General features: G+C 56.9%; 3 protein-coding genes across 3 annotated transcripts; 2 read left to right on the forward strand and 1 right to left on the reverse strand.

The window, feature by feature from the left end:
• Positions 1–378: 378 nt before the first annotated feature.
• Positions 379–1,523, reverse strand: BKA78DRAFT_319086 (uracil phosphoribosyltransferase-domain-containing protein). The gene is made up of 2 exons (XM_066888834.1): positions 1,092–1,523; positions 379–957 (listed from the first exon to the last, which is right to left on the reverse strand). Exons 1-2 carry the CDS (start codon positions 1,269–1,271, stop codon positions 445–447), a joined length of 693 nt encoding a protein of 230 aa, XP_066742775.1. The 5' UTR covers positions 1,272–1,523; the 3' UTR covers positions 379–444.
• An 819-nt stretch (positions 1,524–2,342) lies between these two features.
• On the forward strand, positions 2,343–3,539 carry BKA78DRAFT_253149 (CrcB-like protein; the record flags this gene model as incomplete). The annotated part of the gene is made up of 1 exon (XM_066884795.1): positions 2,343–3,539. The coding sequence occupies one exon, from the start codon at positions 2,343–2,345 to the stop codon at positions 3,537–3,539; it is 1,197 nt and encodes a 398-aa protein (XP_066742776.1).
• A 6,360-nt stretch (positions 3,540–9,899) lies between these two features.
• BKA78DRAFT_166885 (uncharacterized protein) lies at positions 9,900–13,307 on the forward strand. The gene is made up of 6 exons (XM_066883183.1): positions 9,900–10,155; positions 10,352–10,377; positions 10,430–10,757; positions 10,804–11,331; positions 11,378–11,517; positions 11,576–13,307. The coding sequence occupies exons 1-6, from the start codon at positions 10,065–10,067 to the stop codon at positions 13,055–13,057; spliced, it is 2,595 nt and encodes an 864-aa protein (XP_066742777.1). The 5' UTR covers positions 9,900–10,064; the 3' UTR covers positions 13,058–13,307.
• The last annotated feature ends 2,042 nt before the right edge of the window (positions 13,308–15,349 follow it).

A 15,349-nucleotide genomic window follows, 5' to 3' on the forward strand; every position in this document is an offset into this window, starting at 1 on the left:
TTGCGTCGGCAGCTCGCGTCACGACTCGGATACGCTTTCTTGACCCTATCGATGATGACTGGCTGGGAGAAGAAAATCCCTCGCTCGGGTGTTGCGGCTGAGAAGGCGGACGGGACGGATGGGCGAGGTGGCAGGGATGCGGTGGTCGGCTGCCGGGTTTCGGCACATGGATGGGGTTCGTGGGTGGGCAGGCAGATGGGGAAACGGGAGTTGAGGGCGGAGGATGGATTGGGAATGATGTTTTGGGGGTGAGAGGTTTTGAAGGACGCGGTAGAGGAGGATGTGTCACGGGAGGTTGAAAGGAGAAGTAGAATGATGGTGATGGTTATGATGCTAGTATTGACCTGGAATAATAGATGGATACACCAAAATGCAAATGCTCTCTCCCTCTGCTCTACAAATTGATATTCCCCCCTGATGCCCTCCTTTTCCCCTCTCAATCCCTCATTTCCCCAGCGTCAAAAACAACCTGTCGCCCACATCGCCCAGACCGGGCTTGATCATGCCCTTCCCGTCCGTCTCCTTGTCCACACCACCCACCCACAACTGCACGCCCTCGGGCCAGCTCTCGGCGACCCTGGCAACGCCCTCCTCGCTCCCCAACACGGCCAACACAAGCACGCGCTTGACGCCCCAGTCCCGCAGCGTGTCGACGGCGGCACAGGCCGTGGCGCCCGTGGCGATGACGGGATCGACGACGATGGCGAGATCCGCGGGGCCCTTGGTGTCCGGGTGGGCGGCCGAGGGCCCGTGGTAGGGCAGGTTGTTGTAGTACTCGACGGGCTGCAGCGTGGTTTTCTCGCGGTACAGGCCCAGGTGGTGGACGGGGACGGGGTCGGGCAGGAGGGAGAGCAGCGCGTCGGTCATGGAGAGGCCGGAGCGCAGGATGGGGACGAGGGAGATGTGCGAGGGGGTGATGGTGGAGACGGGGAAGGGGTAGGAGAGGGGCGATGTGTCCTGTGGTGTTGTTAGATGGTTGCTTTTTTCCCTCTTGATAGATGATGGATGGTTCGTGGTGGGTAGGTGCGTGGTGGGGTAGTGGGGCTGAGGGAGGTTGCGGCGCGGAGGTGATGGAAACGGATGAAACGTACGGTGCCGGCTTCTTTTTCGTCGAGCACCTTGGCCAAGGCCTCGACACCGACTATGGTGGCGATTTCGTGGATCAAGGCCTTGGTGTCGCGGGCGTTGGTGCTGCTGGAGCGCAATTGCGAGAGCTTGGCCCGCAGGCAGGGATGCGCTGAGACGTGGGCATTGTGGGGAAGGGCGGCCATGATGGCGGTGGGTGACGAGTTCAATTGGGGCGACGGATGATGGAGGAAGTTGGAGAAGAGTTGAAGATGGTGATGATGGAGAATTGAGAAGAGCAACGAGGTCTGGTGTAGGCTTTATTCTGCTTGTCCTCACGCCGCATCGAGATAAGACTGGGCGACGGCGTTGCGGGAGCAGCCCTTGGGATGGGTTCTGGCCGGCGGCGGGAGACCCTGGTGACGATCAAGCATGGCCCCGGCAGCAGCGTCAGATGTGCAAATTATTGAACGAGAGAGTCCCAGAGAGACAGCCGCCTGCCGCTGCACCATGTTTCCCATTTACCCCCAGGTACCGCAGACGACCACCTCTTTAACCACCTCATGCCCAGCCCTGCGCCAACGCCGCTACTGTCACCACCGCCGCTACTAACACGTCGCTGATCATACCACGTCATGGCCGACGGCCATCCGCATCGCTTCTCAGCACGAGACTCGTCGCGCTTCAACACCTCGTCCTTCTCGCGCGACGCCCGCAGCGATGCCGACGCCAGCAGCTTCCACTCGGCGCGCGCCTCGCTGACGCCAACGCCACATCGTCAATCTCACCTGTCGCACGCAGACTCGTCCTACTTTGCGACCGACTCGCCAACCGACGATGAGCGCAGCAAGCATGCCAGCGCCGGGAGCTCCACCACACATCAATCCTTTCGCCTCTTCTCAGGCCAGGCCAGCGGCATCCACATTGCCCGTTCGCTGGGAACAACGCCCACTCCCAAGATGGACGACTCGTGCTCGTTGCCGCTGAGCTACCTGGACCTGGACGAGAGCGCCGCGCCCGCGCCAGTCGTAAGTCCGGACCGACGATCCAGAAGGAGGGATCGCTCTTTGGATCATGAAGCGGCCCTACCGCCAGAACGACAAAGACTTACCGCCTCTCAGGACGACGAGGAGCTCAGCGCCCTCCCGCCCGTCGTACCCCGGAGCCGCGACACAAAATCCAGAGCCTCGCGCCTCTCGCGCATGACCAGCTTGCACGGCACAAAGGAGATTCCTTTTGAGTACTCTGCAAACTCGAGCATGCACGCCCTCAACGCCATGCCGCCGCCCTCGGGCCCGCGGCCGCCTCCCGTTTCTGCCCTCGCTACCCACCTCTACACCATTTCCTACCTCGTCTTCTTTTCCATTCTCGGCACCTTGGCGCGCCTCGGCCTGCAATGGCTGACCTTTTACCCCGGCGCCCCCGTCGTCTTCAGCGAGCTGTGGGCAAACGTGGGAGGCACGTTTGTCATGGGTTTTCTTGCCGAAGACCGTCAGCTCTTTCGCGAGGAATGGGGGAACGGTGCGCCTCTGCCGCGCAATGCCAAAGATGAGCCTGGGGCATCTGCCGAATTGGCTGCGCAGCACTCCAAGGTGAAGAAGACGATACCGCTGTACATTGGCCTGGCGACGGGCTTTTGCGGTTCCTTTACCAGCTTCTCCTCGTTTGTGCGCGACGTCTTTCTGGCTCTGTCGAATGATATGCCAGCCCCGTTCAACCACCCCTATCCCACAGGCTCGCCGCGCCCATCCTATTCGCAGACGCTGCATCGCAATGGCGGCTACTCGTTCCTCGCCATCATCGCCGTAATAATCATCACCCTTGCGCTCTGCACGTCGGCTTACACTGTCGGCGGCCATTTGGCAATCTTTACGCACCCCTTCACGCCCACCCTCCCATTTCGCATCTCTCGCCGCATCATCGACCCCCTTTTCGTTCCCCTCTCCTTTCTCTGCTGGCTCGCCGCCATCATCATGGCCGCCGTGCCTCCCGACCGGCCCGGCGGACCGGCCGCGACCTCGTCATCATGGGCATCGGAAAGCTGGCGCGGCCAGGCGCTCTTTGCCTGCGTCTTCGCACCGCTCGGCGCGCTGCTTCGCTGGTGGCTCTCGGCGCGGCTCAACCCGTGCGTGCCCTCGTTCCCGCTCGGCACGTTCGCGGTCAACGTGTTCGGCACCGCGGTGCTGGGCATGGCGTTCGACCTGCAGCACGTGCGCATCGGCGGGGGCGCGCTGGTCGGCGGCGGCCGCGTCGGCTGCCAGGTGCTCGAGGGCGTCATGGACGGCTTCTGCGGCTGTTTGACGACGGTCAGCACGTGGGTCGCCGAGATTCGCGGCCTCCGCACCAAGCATGCGTATACCTACGCCGGCGCGAGCGTCCTGACTGGGCTGGGAGTCCTCATTGTCATTATGGGCAGTGTCAAGTGGAGTACGGGGTTCGAGAGTGCGAGCTGTGCGACGACGCGGTGGTCGTGATGAGGAGAGGCGAGTAATGGGTTGGTTTGGAAATGGGAAAAGGTCGGGGTTTAAGGGTAAGATACTGATGTTGATAGGTCACGTCATACAAAAGCACTTTTCGTCATGGGATTGGATACCGTTTGGGATGGGTACGTCATTGGATTCTTTTGGGTGTGGGGAAACGTGGAACGTGGGACAGGGCATCCGAGATCAAAAGAGGGGGCCTGCTGGACGAAAAGAACAAGAAGAAGAAGGCGGCATTGCCTCCAGGCAGGGAGCAGCAGGACAGCAGGCTTGCTGCAAGACGAGCTCGACGAGACACCACCACCACCATCTCTGGAGTCGCCGCATGTTTGTCCCCGGGCTGTCTGGCTTGACAGACCGCGCCAGATGCACATTGCATCAGACGCCGAACGTCTCCTTTCCATTGCCCCCCTTTCGCCCTCCCTTGTCGCGAGAGCAGACGCGCTACATCCGCCTCTATCTGGATGCAAGTCGGTGGTGGCACACAAGAGTCGCCCGCTGCAAACTGTTTATCGCCATGTTTGTTTTCGCTTCGCATCATACCCCCCCAATTCATTCACTTCTTCTTGTACAGGTTTTTGCTATACGCGGATACCACTTTCTTGGCTTCATTCCCCTTGTCTTTGGTTTTGCGTGGATACCATTTGTTTTCTCGTTGTATATACGTAACATCAACCCCTGAAATATATTCCTGTCTTTTTTTCCTGTCTGTCGTCTCTTGCGTTTGAGGTGTTTGGATGTTGAGTCGTATCTAGTTGAGTTCATTGCTTTGTTTGGAGGGTTAAGGTGGAGTTAGGGAGGGTCGGGGGGAAGGGAAGTGGGTGGTGGCGGTAATGCCATGGATGGGAACGATTGTAGAGATGGACGAGGGGTGGTGCCATCTCTGTTCCCGAGGCGCAGTAGGGGGATCAGAGCATGCTGCTGTCTAGGTGGGTGTGTGTGTGTACATCAAACAAGACGAAAAGAAAAGAGAATCGGTTGCATCTATCTTGCGCTTGATGTGGTCTTGGGAGTTCCTTTTCAGCACATGTCGTCAAGGGCCAGCTGGGGGGAGGCCCTGGATAATGTCGGCGTTGGGGACGGACCAGTAAGTTCACGTCGGCGACTGCTTGGGTTGTTGGTCGGAAGGTGTGCCTTGAATGTTAGGTGGGGCCTTGGTTGTTCCTCGTCCGATTCTTTTGCTCTCTCTCTCTTCTTCTGCTTCGTCGTCGTCGTCGTCGTCGTCGTCCTCCTCCAATCATCCACTCCTCTCCCTCTCCCTCTCTCCCATCCATCCTCATCGTCCGCCTCGTCGACGTCCGACTCGACCGTGACCACCACCCCACCCCCACTCAACTCCCCTTCTGCACACATTGCTCGGGCTCCCTCCCTCCCTCCCTCCTCCTTCGCCTAGGTACGGCGGAGTGGAGAGCGCGATATGTGGACCGACAGGACAGTCGGGCGACAAGTCCGAAACAATTACTTGTGACAAGACATACGTAACGACGTCTACGCCGAGTGAGTGAGTGAGCGAGTGAGCGCGCTTCTTCTCTCCCCAAAGGCCGCCCGCCACACTCGTGACGGAGTAAGTACCTTTCCTTTGCTCTACTGCCACTCTGGCCTTGGGCCGTCAGTCAGTTCTTCCGCCATCGCCCAGGGAGGTAGCTACCTTAGTTGGGTTGATGAATGAGCAAGCATCCCGATTTTCCCGTCTCCTTTCCATTGCGCTTCTCCTTCTCTTTCCCGGGTGGTAAGTAGGCGCGATGGGGCTACCCAGGCTTTCTGCGCCAGACGAGGAGCCTCTCTCTTGTTACACCGCCCCCGTCAGACAACAACCTTTCCGACGTCGGAACTGGTCTGGTTAATCGTGGCATCGATCCCCCTATACGACGCGCGTTGCTCTGCTCCGTTCCCTTTCTTCCTTTCGTCGTCAAAGCCATCAAGTAGCCAAGCGCCGCCCGCGCATCACCATCACCATCACTCTCTCTCTCTCTCTCTCTCTCATATCAGCATCACCACCATTATTGCTCTCTCTTGTTGTCGCTACTGTCTGTCCACACTTTCTTGTTTTGCCGACGTGTCTGCCGCATTCCTGCTCTTCGTGTGGTTCTTGGTTGTACTCGGCACGTTGGGAGAGTTGGCGGCGAGGCGTCTTCTGCGTCTTGCTCTGCGTCGACATTGTCTGGATGCGGTGGGGTGGGGTGGGACGGTGGGACGGGGGCAGGGAGCAGCTAGCTTCGCGGGCGTGTTCGTTGGGGCTTGACTAGGTCGATTTGATGGATGGGGGTTGGCTGGGTGGGTGTGCTTGGTGCCGCTGCGCCTGTTGATGGATGGATAGATGGATGGCTTGGTGGATTGGTCGATTAGTGGGATGGGGTTGTGTGGTAGTAGATGGAAGAGCGAGAAACGAGGAGGAGTATAAGAAGAAGACGGACACAAAGCCCAAAGCCGCCACGCTAGCATTACAGCAAAAGACAGCTGATAGACACCAACAGTAGTAGCAAACCCTCCTGTCACACTGATGCTTCACAAAAGCGCTATCAAAAGCGCTATCAAACCACCGCACACAACTCTTACACCTCTCATTTACCAAACCCCCCCAAAAAGTTCCCTTTTATACTCTTTCGCAGCAGCATCGACCCTCCATCTGCATACTAACCCCTTCCACCCAGTGAGAAGCATCGCATGCACGATGCGCTGCCCGTCAAAGCGCCCCGCCCCTACCGAGCGGATTTTCCAGGATTGCTGAATACAGACAAGTAGGCCAATTGCACAGCAGCTACCTACAGCGCCATCAATCCACCACCACCTTTGCCCATCCCCGCAGCCTCCCCCTTTCCTTTTCCGCTAAAGACAAAGACATCGACTACCGACCTACCGCCCAGGCCGAAACAACAGACGGGGGGGGGAATCTCAACCCCCTTTTGCCCTTTGTTGTTGCACACGGCGGACATGCGATGGTGCGATGGTGCCGCCGAAACTCCTGCCCTGCCCCTACCCTACCCTGCCCTGCCTTGCCTGCTCGCGCGTCCAGTATTTACACCGGTGGATCGATTCGACATGCAAGCCTTCTTGAATTACAAGAGCAAGCAAGCAAGCAAGCAAGTGCGAGTCTTCCATCAGTCGGGAGCGACCAAGTAAGTGTGCAAGAGAAGAGATGCGATGACACCAAGCCAAAGAAGGGGAAGAGGGGCCAGCGCGCGAGCGCGAACAAAGCCAGCTTTGTGTGGTACATACCCCCGGCAGGGTGTGGTACTCCAACTCCGTCTTGCGGTTGGTACAGCTTGGCCTCATCCTCACCTGACGACGACGACGACGACGACGGGCACGACCACCACTGCCGCTCCGCAGCGTCGCTTGTAGACGTTTCAGGAATGATTTTGGGGGGGGGGGGGGGGGGGGTTTTCTCGGATTAGAGAAAGAAAACGGCACTCGTTTGCCAACATTGTGAGTCGCGTAAGCTTCTTTTTAGGCTTGGACGATACTGCATAGCAGGGACAAGAAGCTGAAGTGGAAAAGTGTGCGGATAGGGAGCATTTGGAGCCCAGTGAAAACTCGGTCGTTACTTAAACATTGGACAAGAGACTGCAAGAGAAAGCGCGACGTGGGACTAGGCGGATCAGGAGCATTCGTGACGGGTTAAAAGGACTTGGTTATTGCGAGAGCATGGGCGAAAAGATCGTAAGGTGCAGTAGACAAGGTTGCGGATAGCAGAAAGTATCGTGCTGTCGTCAAGAGACTTGGTCGTTGTCGTGGCCATGGAGAAGAGGCTGGACGATGAAGTAGGAAGTGGGCGGATGCGGAGCATTGGTGGGTCGGTGCAAGCACTTGGTTGTTAGTGTTGAATGAAGCAAAGACAGAAAGGAGCAGTATACAGCTAGACTGCCGCCGGTCGACGAGGATGGTTTGGATCGCCATCGCAAGTGGCCAACCAGTTGGCGTGCTTGAGAGGATACCGAGAATTCTCAATAACAGAAAGAAGCGTTTGACACAGTAATGAGAAAATAGAAAATGGTATTTGGTGGCTCTGTGGCTCTTTTTGTCGATTGCAAAAACTTGAAGATACGACCACCTTTTTGCAAAATACTTCGTGCTCACTTACCTACCTGCTAATTGGCTATAGCTAGAGGACAATAACCTCACTACAATCAATAGAGTACTGAAAGACTACAGGTCACGCAGGCCTCGTACTCATCGACTTACCTGTCCGCTAGTTGGCTACATCAAGCCAACAGCAATCTCACCTACAACAATAGCGCGTCGGAGTTGCACTGCCGGCGTGTTGGAATCAATGATGTACAGCCATAGCTTCCACCAACAAAGGCGCTGTGGTGGCCCGTCGTCGGTATTCGGGACATCTCGTCGGCGAGCGCGCGAGTAAGCTGTCAACTCTGTAGCTCCCGGCTCCCTTGCACTGCTGAATAGCAAAGCCTGCTTGTCAGGTGTACGGCCTAGCGGAACGTCCCTGCGGTTGGGCGCAGGCAAAATCTTAGCTTTTTTGGCGCTCTCTTGAGCCGGCAAACCTAATCTGGCGCTGCGAGAAAAGGGTAAATGGACCACATGGTGCGCGCGCACAGCTGAGGAAGAGTCGGCCTAACACAAGGAACTAGGAGACGCTGGGACGAATGCGATTGAGAGGTCATGGACGCGCATTGGCTTCTCAATGGCGACGGCCGCGGAACAGTTGCAAAAACGCGGCGGTGGAGGTTTTCTGCGAGATTGCTGCCGTCTCCAAGCATCCATCGAGGCATGTCACGCCGGCCGGACGCGCGATAGCCTTCCCGCAAAAGCGGAGCCTGGCGCGAGTGGCCAGAACCGCAATCATAACGCAGACCAGACGGGCGACAGGCAGATCGATGCGCGGGCGAAGGCGGCCGGCCGCGGCCACTGCACGCACGGGCGAGTCCGGCGAGTCGTCTGTGGCTGTTCAGCTGGCTTCGCCACACACGGCAACCATCTTTTTGGACGCAGCAGCTACTGCTGTGGCTGAATTCCTGGTTGCATGCGCCGTGCCGTCCGTAGCGGGTTAGGTGCGCCGTATGATTAAGTGCAGTACATGGGCGGCGGGCCAATGAGACGGCGTAGACGCGGTCGCAAATCGAGTGATGATGTGAAATGCAAATCGTATCGACGGCGGAGTCGAGGGAATTGGTTTGCCTTGGGCGTCGACGATGGCGGACGGATGGAGCGGTGCGCGGTGGATGATTGCTCGCTGCTGACTACTGACTGACGGTGATGAACGGGTCGGTCTTCATGTCGGTCGGCAAGCTACGGGCAGGGAAAGGGACGACGAGTGACGCGGGCGGGTTAGGATGTTGACAGCGAGTCGAGGGTCTGGGCTTGGCCTTGTTGGAGGAGGAGGAGAACCACGGACAAGGACGGACCGGTGTCATGCATCATGGTCTGTCGAGAAGCAGGACCCCTTCCTGCCTCGCTTCCCTCCGGGATTCCCTCCGGGATCCCCAACCCCCCGGTGCAACGGCCCGTCACACCTGTTGATGACCACGCGGGCCTCTTGTCCAACGCTGGCTCCGGTTCCAGAAGATGAAGCTGCGCCGGGCCGGTCGTGAGAGGAAACAAGTGTCGGTGCGAGTGGAGGCGTGACTGTCGGTCGTCAATAGTCTTGTGGTGAGATGTATGCGCTACGGCGGTAGACAACCAAGGAAGGGTGCTGCGACGAAGGATTCGAAGACGTCTGTTTCGTCGGCTGTCAGAAGGGAATTGGAAACAAAGCACAGTAAGAAAAACGAAGGAAAAGAAGCCCGATGCGGAGGTGGTTGTTTGGTGGATGACGGCTCGGCGCCAGCTGTGAAGGGATCCCAATTGTCCGGTTACGCACGGGCTAGGCTCAGTAAGCTCCTTCAATAGACTGCTGGAGTGAGTGATTGTTTGCCGCGTGGGGGAGAAGGCGAGAGTAATTCATGTGAGAAGGTGTCGTGTCTTGCTTGTCTTGTCGTCGTCGTCGTCGTCTGGCTTGCGTGTCTTGGCCGACAGCAAGGAATTGTGGGCGAGAAGCAGGGAGGGCGCAGGAAGCGATCGACAGCAAGAATCTGGATGTCGCCAAGGCGTCGTCAATGGTGATTTCTGAATGGTTGCACAGATGTTGGAGCTCTGGGAGCTTGTCGACTGGAGCTTTGTTTCTGGTCGATGATGACGTAGGTCGCGTGCAGCGTCGACGAGCATGGAAATGGTGAATGCCATGGCACACATCACCTACCTTCTCGTCTCTGCTGCTTCCGTCATCGCCTGTTCGCAATTTCCCACGCTACATCTGTGGCTGGGAGAGAGTTTGTGCCACCCTCTCCCGCATTAAAGCTACCGACCGCCTCCCGCTACTCTCCTCCCTCTCCGCTTTCCCACTTGACTTTCTCATTCCACCTCTCCAACTCTTTGCCTCTCCACTGAACATTGCCATTCGCGGAGACCCCCCAATTGCTGTTCTTGCGTTTTGGATTTTGAGATACCCAGATACCCCCGTCACATCCTATCCCAGTCCCGTCTTTTACCACCACCTCCCCAAACTACATTCATACCACCAACATGGCCACCAAATCCGTCAACAAGCCTACCGACCCCCAACAGCGGGACAAGGACGTCAACAACAAGCTCCAGCTTTACGGCATCTACTCTGGTAAGTTTCTTTCTCTCCGCGTCTCCCTTGAAACAAAGCGACGACCCGCTGCAATCGCAAGTCGCGTCCTTGTCACGCGACGGCGCATCAAACCAAAACCGGCGCTACCACCCCCTTGGTTGTCGCAACCATCTGCTTCTCGTACCACCGGCACTTTTCAAGCCAATTGATCGTGACTAACATCAACGCGTCCCAGCCTTCGCTAAGCGCAAGCTACCATCGGTTAGTACCTACCCTGTTTACCCTAGATTCGCTGATGCTGACCTCTCCACAGAACAAGCAAATCGACGTTGCACTAAACAGCGCGCTTGAATCCAAGGTGCTCGCTACACCGTCTAAGAAACTTTCTCCCGAGGGTCAAAAGATCGCTGGCGACATCAAGGACGTCATTGAGGCGGCCAAGATTCTCATTCTCACAAAGAACGAGGGCAACTTGTTTCAAGATTTCATCTGGCAGACCCAGCAGATTAGCGGCGGAACCGCAGAGAAGCCAAATGTTCCCATTGACAAGCAGAGTGCCAAGCAGCAGGCCAACGAGGCTTTGGAGGGCTTGAGAACACTCGGTCAACTGCTCATCACCAACGGCCAGTTCAGAAAGCTTCGTGAGTCCTCCCGCTCCATCTTCTGGGCCATTGCTAACATTCTCAGTCAACGATGCTACCATCCTCATCCGGTCCATGGCTGGCGACGCTGCCACCAAGACTGCTGGCAAGGTCAACCCCACCGACGAACAGCTGGGCCAGATTGACGAAGCTGCCGCCGAAAACACCTGGCACGACGCCCCCGACTTCAAGGCCATGAAGACCAAGGCGCAGGAGCGCGTGAACAAGGCAAAGAAGTTTGGCAAGAAGGAGGCTGAGAAGGCCGCCGGAGATGCCACTCAAGAGGCTCACCCACAAGGTTCTCGCGACCCTGCTCAGGCTGCCGAACTCGCCGCCAAGGATCAACAGACTGGTGGTGCATCGGGACTTGACGCCGCTGCTGGCGCTGCGGAGGGAGCTCAGACCGCGTTGAATGACGCGAAGAAGGAAATTCCCGAAGAGAAGAAGGACCGCGCCAAGGAGTATAGGGAACGCAGCGCGGCCTACCTTAAGAGCAAGATGCCAAAGGAGAGGCGCGAGCAGACCATCTGGCGCCTGAAGAAGATGGTCGTCGAGGTTCAGGCCCACCAGGATTGTAAGTCACGCCGCTTCCTTGCCAAGTTTCACGCTAACTTGAACAGACATGCGCGCGATTGAGACGCTTCTCCGTCTGGCAGAGGAGTATGCTGGCCACGGCAAGAACCTTGCTGGCCAGGGCAGTGGAGCCGTCAAAGGTGCCCATTCTGATGACAGTCTGCAATTGGCTGAAACTGACTTGCGGGTGCGTATTAGGAATCTCTTCAAACGAAAATATCAAAGCCGGGCTGACAGACCTCAAGACACTGATTGAGCGGTTCGCCAACAGCACCTCGCTCGACGACTTTTTCGATGCTCTCAACACCATTTACAAGGACGCCGAAAAGGATCCCGAGCTGAGGGCCTGGTTCAAGCACCTCGACGCCTACATCCGCAAGTGCCTCAAGGAGCAAGGCTTCATCATGCAGGATGCTGCCACCGAGGAGTGGAACACCATTTACGACAAGGGCCGCTTTTTGCTGCGCGACCGCTACAGGAACCACACTGACCGCATCCTCGACGAGATCAAGTTCATCGGCCAGCAGTTCGACCAGGACGCCCAGAACAAGGCGTTTGTCAATTCGATAAACAAGCTGTTCAAGGACCTGGGTCAAGACGAGTCTGGCAAGGCCGCATTCAAGCCCCACCTTCTCAAGGACCTTTCCGAGGTTGTCCTTCCTGGTCTGTTTGAAAACATTCGCTACATTCCAGTTCCGCGCATCGAGTACTCTGATCCCCAGATTGACGCCATTGTCGAGAACTTGGTCATTGAGGGCGACAACCTTGCGCCCAACATTTTCGAGTTTGCCAGCGACAACCACTGGCGCTGGGGTCGTAAGAAGATTAGCAATCAGAACAAGAACAAGATCATGCTGTCTGTTTCTGGTATCCAGATGGACATCCGCGACGTCAGCTACTACGTCAACAGGAAGCAGGGATTCCCTGCACTCAAGGACATGGGTGTGCTCGACATCTTCCTTGGTGGCGAGGGATTCAGCTTCAAGGTCCTGGCAGAGACTGCCGATAAGAACGACAAGCAGCACTTTTTCAAGGTTTCCAAGGTCGATGTCGATGTCAAAAACTTCAACATCAAGCTCAAGAAGTCCAGCCACAAGCTCCTCTTCACGCTTGTCAAGCCTCTCCTGTTCAAGATTATCCGCCCCGCCCTGCAAAAGGTGCTTGAGCAGCAGATTCGTCAAAACTTCATCCAGGCCGACGCTGTCTTGTACTCGGTCCACCAGGAGGCTGAGCGCGCCAAGGCCGAGTTCGAAAAGAACCCCGACCCGGAGAATGCGCAAAACTTGTACAAGCGCTACCTCACAGCCATGCAAAAGCACATGACCGAGGCCAAGGCGAAGAAGGAGCAGTTGAAGCAGGCCACCACGGACAAGAAGGCCAACATTGCCATGACCCAGCACGAGTCCATCTTCAAGGACATTGCTCTGCCCGGTGGCATCTCGCACAAGGCCACCGAGTTTAGAGACCTCGCCAGCCAGGGTGACAAGTGGGAGTCGCCCGTCTTCACCATTGGCAACGCCAAGGAGACGACCAACCTGCCCAAGATCCAGGCCGTCACGCGCAAGCCGCACGGTGCCAACATGGGCGGTATTCGCGGTCCTGGCGCTGAGAAGATTGAGAGCGGTGCCGCCAACGCTAACGGTTCTGGTGTGCAAAGCCAGTCTTCCTTTTCCAAGGAGGTCAACCAAGCGTTTGGTGAGGACGGCGTCAATGGTTTGAAGTCGTAAGCTCACATTGCGTGCTGTAGGACCGAGAGCATAGAGGATGCGTCCGCAACGACGATCCCGGCCAAAAAGAAACCTGACGAGTGATGGACGGAAAATACCCCCTTGCCGGCTGCTCCAGACTTTCCTTTGTGGTTTTCGTACCAAAACATCCTCTCTCCCACCAAACACGTTTTCTTCTCCTTTGTACCATTGCTCCCAAACAGCTTTCCATTCTTACCGCCTTTCCGCTCCAACCAAACCAAATCTCCTTGACTGCAGTTTCTTCCGAGTTTTTTGATACCACGAGCGCGAAAAAGGGCACGCTGGTTGTTTCTCTCTCCTTTTTTTTTCTTTCCTCTCCTCTCTCCTTCGTTGGGCGATTGAGATGGACATCCGTACAGGGTTGACGAGGCAAGGCGACTCGTTGGTAATGTTGGTATAAGGCGGAGGACTTAATTGGGGTTGGAAGAGGAGCACGTAGTTAGGCAGTACAGTCGTGTTATACAGGAGATGATTCTCTCTACTTTTTAAGAGTTTTGACTCTCGGGCTGTTGGGCCTCTCGTCGTGATGTGCTTGGACTTGTGGTTTTGTTGTCTGAGGAGGCAAGTGCGTCTGCTTTTTGACAGCAAGCTTGTTTGATTGATCTGACTGTTGGCCAGGCTGATATTTATAGCTCGTCGTCTTTCCCCGCTGTTGCTGGTGCTCTACCTTCTCAGACCCTGGTGTAGCTACTGACCTTTTCCGTCCGTGACTAACCAGTGTATAGCAAACAAGTATACAGTAAGAGCTAGGGAGTGTGCGAACTGCTGCCCTGCATGGGCGAGTATTTGTCATTCGTGGGACAGCTCGCAAGTTCTTCAGTCGTCGGACTTGGTGGAGTCTCCACTTCGTGTCGTTCGATGTCCTCCTCCTGCTGGTTTGCGTTGGCTTGAAGACCTACCGTAGATCTCTCACACGTGCGCACTTGTGGACCACCTCTTCCCCAATCCTCCCAACACTCCTCCCATCCAACTCAACTCGCTTCCACGCGCCCGTGTCGCCCCGAGCCTATCCTCCCACTCCACCAGATCCATCATCTTTTCTGCGCACAACCTCGCGATCCCTGAGGTTTCCATCAATCTCGAGGTCCCATCCATCGATCCATCATGAGCGGCAGTGTAAGCAACGCAACGTCATCCTCAGGCAGAGATCACTCACTTACTTCACCCAGGCACGCGCCGCGCCAGCTCGTCTTCACCAGCGCCTCAAAGCCCTGACACCATGCTCTCACAGTGGTAGCCGAGACGCCAGAGTATCTAGTAGTTAAGTGCGCCTGCGGAGACCGCTGCGCCTGGCCAGGACATCTGGCGTGAGGTTGCGGAGGCAGAGGAGCCTGGAGCTGCAGGTGTCGGCGGTTCTCGTCGCTCTATGCGCGCGCGCACACACACGTCTCTGACAGCCAGGCCCCCGGTCCTCAGGTGCCGCCTTCACCTGTGCAGGTTCCGGCGACCCCCCCGTCAGGTCAGGGTATGAATCAGTGCGGTTTCTGCTTGCGTATGCGTGCGCGTGCTGACACTGACACTTGGGCAGTTGACTTGGCTCTGCGCTTTTCCAGCTAGCTCCTCCAACAAACAGCGCATACATCTGCATCATATCACGACCTAATCACTCCAATAATGGCGTCCAACGCGCGCATGCCCATTGTGGCCGACTGGAGCGCCAAAGAGTTGCCTGTTGTGAGTCCTGGCACTTCCGCCCCTCCCTTGTCTATCGCAATTGTGCAGTGCTTTGGCTGACGCTGACTCTTTCCCTTCTGGCAGCAAAAGGATGGCCCGGAGGACGCTTGTTGCTGGACTGTGTTGTGCGGCGCGACCGCGATACCGGCTTAGATGCTAATGTGTATGTGGATGTGGTTAAAGGCACCACTGTCCAGGCGCAAGATGAGCCAAAGGTGCTGTCTGCGTCCCCAACCCACCCATTCACGTCTACCATCAAGCCCGCCACCGAGCCACCCCCTCCCCTCCGCCGCCAACACTTCGCCGAGCCCAGCCGCATCATACCGTACGTGCGTGCGCTCCCCTCGGTCAAGGAGCTCATGCAATGTCTTCGCTTGTCTTTGAGGGAGGGCAGGGAGCTGATGGCTCTTCTGAAAGAGCTGGGGAATGGGTTTGGCGGTGGTGTTGATGGCGGCGGTGTTTGGAGTGCTGTGGAGCGCTATATTGAAACGCGTGGGGAGGTTGATGGCGATGATGGTGATGGTGGAGAGAAAGAGAGAGATGTGGAGGTTGTGGTGTGAGTAGGGGATGAGCGGGTGGAAAGATTGGGGTGGGTGA

The sequence above is a fragment of the Phyllosticta capitalensis genome, assembly GCF_038381095.1.
Source record: "Phyllosticta capitalensis strain CBS 128856 chromosome Unknown BKA78scaffold_7, whole genome shotgun sequence".
NCBI lineage: Eukaryota > Fungi > Ascomycota > Dothideomycetes > Botryosphaeriales > Phyllostictaceae > Phyllosticta > Phyllosticta capitalensis.

Bases quoted from the DNA above. Each gene is read 5' to 3' on its own strand.
- BKA78DRAFT_319086 (XM_066888834.1), bottom strand. From the start codon at position 1,271: ATGGCCGCCCTTCCCCACAATGCCCACGTCTCAGCGCATCCCTGCCTG. The intron at 958-1,091 runs GTACGTTTCATC...ACAACACCACAG, and splicing joins ACGAAAAAGAAGCCGGCACC to GACACATCGCCCCTCTCCTA.
- BKA78DRAFT_166885 (XM_066883183.1), top strand. From the start codon at position 10,065: ATGGCCACCAAATCCGTCAACAAGCCTACCGACCCCCAACAGCGGGAC. The intron at 10,378-10,429 runs GTTAGTACCTAC...ACCTCTCCACAG, and splicing joins CTAAGCGCAAGCTACCATCG to AACAAGCAAATCGACGTTGC. The intron at 10,758-10,803 runs GTGAGTCCTCCC...TAACATTCTCAG, and splicing joins CGGCCAGTTCAGAAAGCTTC to TCAACGATGCTACCATCCTC.